Below are 3,876 nucleotides of genomic sequence, written 5' to 3'. Positions count from 1 at the left end.
TGGAGCTCGTTTTCAGCATTAGCACTCGATCCCGGTTCGCCACGGAAACACAGCATCGCCCTTGTAGGCACTCCGAGGTGGGTGGATGGCAATAATGGTGAATCTTTCTCCTTTCATATGGCACAACAACAAAATGAGATCTGGCAATTTGTTGGTTGAATGTTCCAACAAAAGTCAATCAACAAATTTACTTACAATGTCTACAATATCAAACTTTCCTGTTTCTGCCTCTCCTCATAACAGCTTGAACAGCTGTAAGGGGATCATTCGAGACAGAAGTCAATACCTTGGCGACCTTACCGTGGAAGAAATCGGTGAGGAACTTTCAAGCCAAGGTGTAACTAATGTTATTAGATTTCAAATTAAATACTTATCTTTTGACATTTAGAACTCCAACTCCTCCTCCATCTATTACTTTAGGTTGCTTCGGAATCAGAGTTGACATGTTTATCCCAAACCCAATTCGATTCTTTACTTGTCAAAAGTTTGGTAATGGAAGCAAACAAATGTCGTGGTAAGCAGAGATGCTTCAAGTGTTCTGACGAAGGACACGAGGGAACAAACTGTCACTCTGAATCTTCTAAATGTGTAAACTGTGGTGAATCCCATTTTTCATCGTCTAGGGACTGCCCTGTTTACCTTAAAGAAAAAAATATTATTAAAATTAAAACAGAAAGAAACATTAGTTACCCAGAAGCTAAACAGATAGCTTCTGTTTCGAATGATCTCCTTGTTTCAAACAGACCATCGTACGCCAGCAAAGTTGTCCGCTCATTCAGTCACGAGAATACACAAACTCGCATGACTTGGCCAATTGATGCGGACAATTTTAAAATGCTGCCTGTTGAAACAGAACCTACCGATAGAATATTAATTCCAAGGAAACCAATATCTTCCAAAACCAGTACTCAGTCAACTCAATCTTCTCTACAGAGCTCACTATCATCACCAAAAAAAAATGAGGAAAAAAAATCAAATAAAAAAGAAACAGTAGAAATACACAATTGGAGCGGTGAATCTGTCTGGGATCTTCCCAGTGACATAGATGATTCTTCCACCTCCAAAAGTCTTCCTTCATCTGCATCCAAGAAGGTATCTTCTTCGTCCAGTACACAGTCTACCAGAGCCCCATCTCCTCTTCGTTCTCAAGAAAAGAAGGATGTCCAAAAGAAGCCAGGAAATAAATCCTCTCAGAAGTCTTCTGATTCGAGGTCGCGGGGTAGGGGTCGAGGCGGAGTAACACCAGCTGCGCGTAGTCCTGGAGATCGACAACGCTCCTCGCACAACAGATTTTCAACACTTATTATCGAAACTGAAATGGAAACCGAAAGTGTTCCGCCACCTGAAAGATCACGATCTCAGGGTGAGCGAAATAAGAATGTTGGCAAACTCGACAGCATTCGCCCTTCTTTTATTAAATAATGACAAATATAATCCAATGGAATTGCCGAGGTCTTAAAATAAATCTTCTCGAATTAACACTTCTAGTTCAGTCTTTTTTACCTATTGCATTTTGTCTTCAAGAAACTCATCTAAAAGAAAGTGACAACGTATCTTTAAAAGGATACAACATGTATAGCACATTTTCTAAGGTAGATGAACATGCTACAGGCGGATCATCCATTTTTGTGAAGGACAACGTCATTCATAGCACAGTCCAACTCACAACGGATCTGCAAGCAGTTGCAATTCGTTTATCATTAGACAAAACAATTACATTATGTTCGATATATATTCCACCTAATTCAATTATCGATAAAGCAAAACTCAAAAACCTCACTGATCAATTACCCTCACCATTTATATTTATGGGCGACTTCAATGCCCACAATCCATTAAGGGGTAGCAAGACTCATAATGCCAAAGGTAAGATCATTGAGGACTTTGTCTCTCAAGAAGGATTATGCATTTTTAATGATGGATCTAATACGTATCTTCATCCTGGAAACGGGTCTTATTCTTCTATTGATATCACTATATGCGATCCCTCTATGCTTCTGGATTATTCATGGCGTGTTCATGATGATTTATGTGGAAGTGATCATTTTCCAATAGTACTTGAACATCTTTTTAATTCTGCCCAACAGAGAGTACCACGTTGGAAACTTTACAAGGCGGACTGGTCCTTGTTTGAGAATCTCTGTCGAGCGGAACTTCAGTCAAAGATGTTTGAGACTGCGCAAGATCCAATTTTAACTTTTAATACAGTTCTAACGTCAATTGCTGACAGAACTATTCCTAAGACCTCGGCAAATCCAAAACATCCCAGTAAACCATGGTTTGATGACGCATGTGATCAAGCCATAGGTGACCGTAAAAAATCTGAAAGACGGTTCAATCAACAACCAACGACGGAAAACTTGAGTAATTTCCGTTTTTTCGCGCTAAGGCACGGCGGACTTGTAGGCAAGCCCGACGAACATCCTGGGAAAAATTTGTCTCGGGGATTACATCTCGCACTCCGATGACAAAAGTTTGGAATATGGTAAATAAAATAAAAGGTAAAAATTCTAAAGCCACTGTAAAACATTTGAAAGACGGCAATAATTTATTAACATCTGAAAAGAATATTGCCAACAAACTTGGTGAAACTTTTGCGAAGAAAAAAATAAATTAAACTTTAAATCAAAAAATGGTGAAAATTATAATAAACTATTTTCTCTTGAAGAACTTAAAACATCTCTGTCAAAAGCCCATGATACAGCTTGTGGGCCTCATAATATTCACTACCAACTCTTAAAACACTTGCCAGATTCCTCGCTAGAAGCTCTCTTGCAGCTCATGAATAACATTTGGGAATCTGGTGATTTACCATCAATCTGGAAGCTTGCAACCGTCGTGCCTATTCCAAAACCAAGTAAAGATCATACGGATCCTATTAATTATCGACCAATTGCTCTTACCAGTTGTGTCTGTAAAACACTCGAACGGATGGTCAATGATCGCCTTGTTTGGTTCCTGGAATCCAATGGGCTATTAGCCAATATCCAGTGTGGATTCCGACAGGGTCGCAGGACTCTTGATCATCTTGTTCGATTCGAATCATTTGTCCGTAATGGTTTTGCGAAAAATGAGCATGTGGTGTCGGTCTTTTTCGACCTTGAGAAGGCCTATGATACTGCATGGAAATATGGTATTTTAAAAGATCTATTTGATATGGGGTTGAAAGGCAATATGCCTAATTTTATTTCTAATTTTCTCTCTAACAGACAATTTAATGTTAGAGGTAATTCGACCATGTCTGATCTTTATGATCAAGAGATGGGTGTCCCTCAGGGCAGTATTTTATCTGTTACATTATTTAATCTTAAATCAACAGCATTGTTGAAGTTTTAAAAAGTAATATTGAAGGTTCATTGTACGTTGATGATTTTTAATATGTTACAGAGGCAAAAATATGAATAACATTGAAAGACAATTACAAGTATGTCTTGGAAGAATTGAAAAATGGGCCTCGGAAAATGGTTTTAAATTTTCCACTTCAAAAACGTTCGGGATGCATTTTTGTATCAAAAGAAAATTGCATCTTGATCCAGAACTAACTTTGTACGGCAACCCAATTAAAATGGTTGATGAAACCAAATTTCTTGGTTTGCTTTTCGATAAAAAGTTAACCTTTCTACCCCATATCAAAATGTTAAAAGCGAGCCTTTCTACCCCATATCAAAATGTTAAAAGCGAGATGTTTAAAAGCTTTATTAAATTTTAAAAGTTGTCGGCAGCACTGACTGGGGTGCTGATCGCAACATTTTACTCAATTTATATAGATCTCTTGTTAGATCTAAACTAGATTATGGCTCTGCAAGGAAGTCCTACATACAGATTCTCGATGCTGTGCATCACCAAGGTTTGCGTCTCTGTCTTGGCGCACTTAAA

The 3,876-nt window shown here is 38.3% G+C and overlaps 1 protein-coding gene across 1 annotated transcript; it reads left to right on the top strand.

Annotated features, from left to right (window-relative positions):
* The first annotated feature begins 1,571 nt into the window (after positions 1-1,571).
* Positions 1,572-3,336, top strand: LOC134718403 (uncharacterized). The gene is made up of 2 exons (XM_063580904.1): positions 1,572-2,364; positions 2,669-3,336. The coding sequence occupies exons 1-2, from the start codon at positions 1,572-1,574 to the stop codon at positions 3,334-3,336; spliced, it is 1,461 nt and encodes a 486-aa protein (XP_063436974.1).
* Positions 3,337-3,876: the final 540 nt, after the last annotated feature.

This window comes from Mytilus trossulus, chromosome 5 (genome assembly GCF_036588685.1).
Source record: "Mytilus trossulus isolate FHL-02 chromosome 5, PNRI_Mtr1.1.1.hap1, whole genome shotgun sequence".
In the NCBI taxonomy this organism is placed as follows: Eukaryota; Metazoa; Mollusca; class Bivalvia; order Mytilida; family Mytilidae; genus Mytilus; species Mytilus trossulus.
The sequence above is the reverse complement of the archived record's forward strand: the minus strand, read 5'-3'. Positions and strand labels throughout refer to the sequence as shown.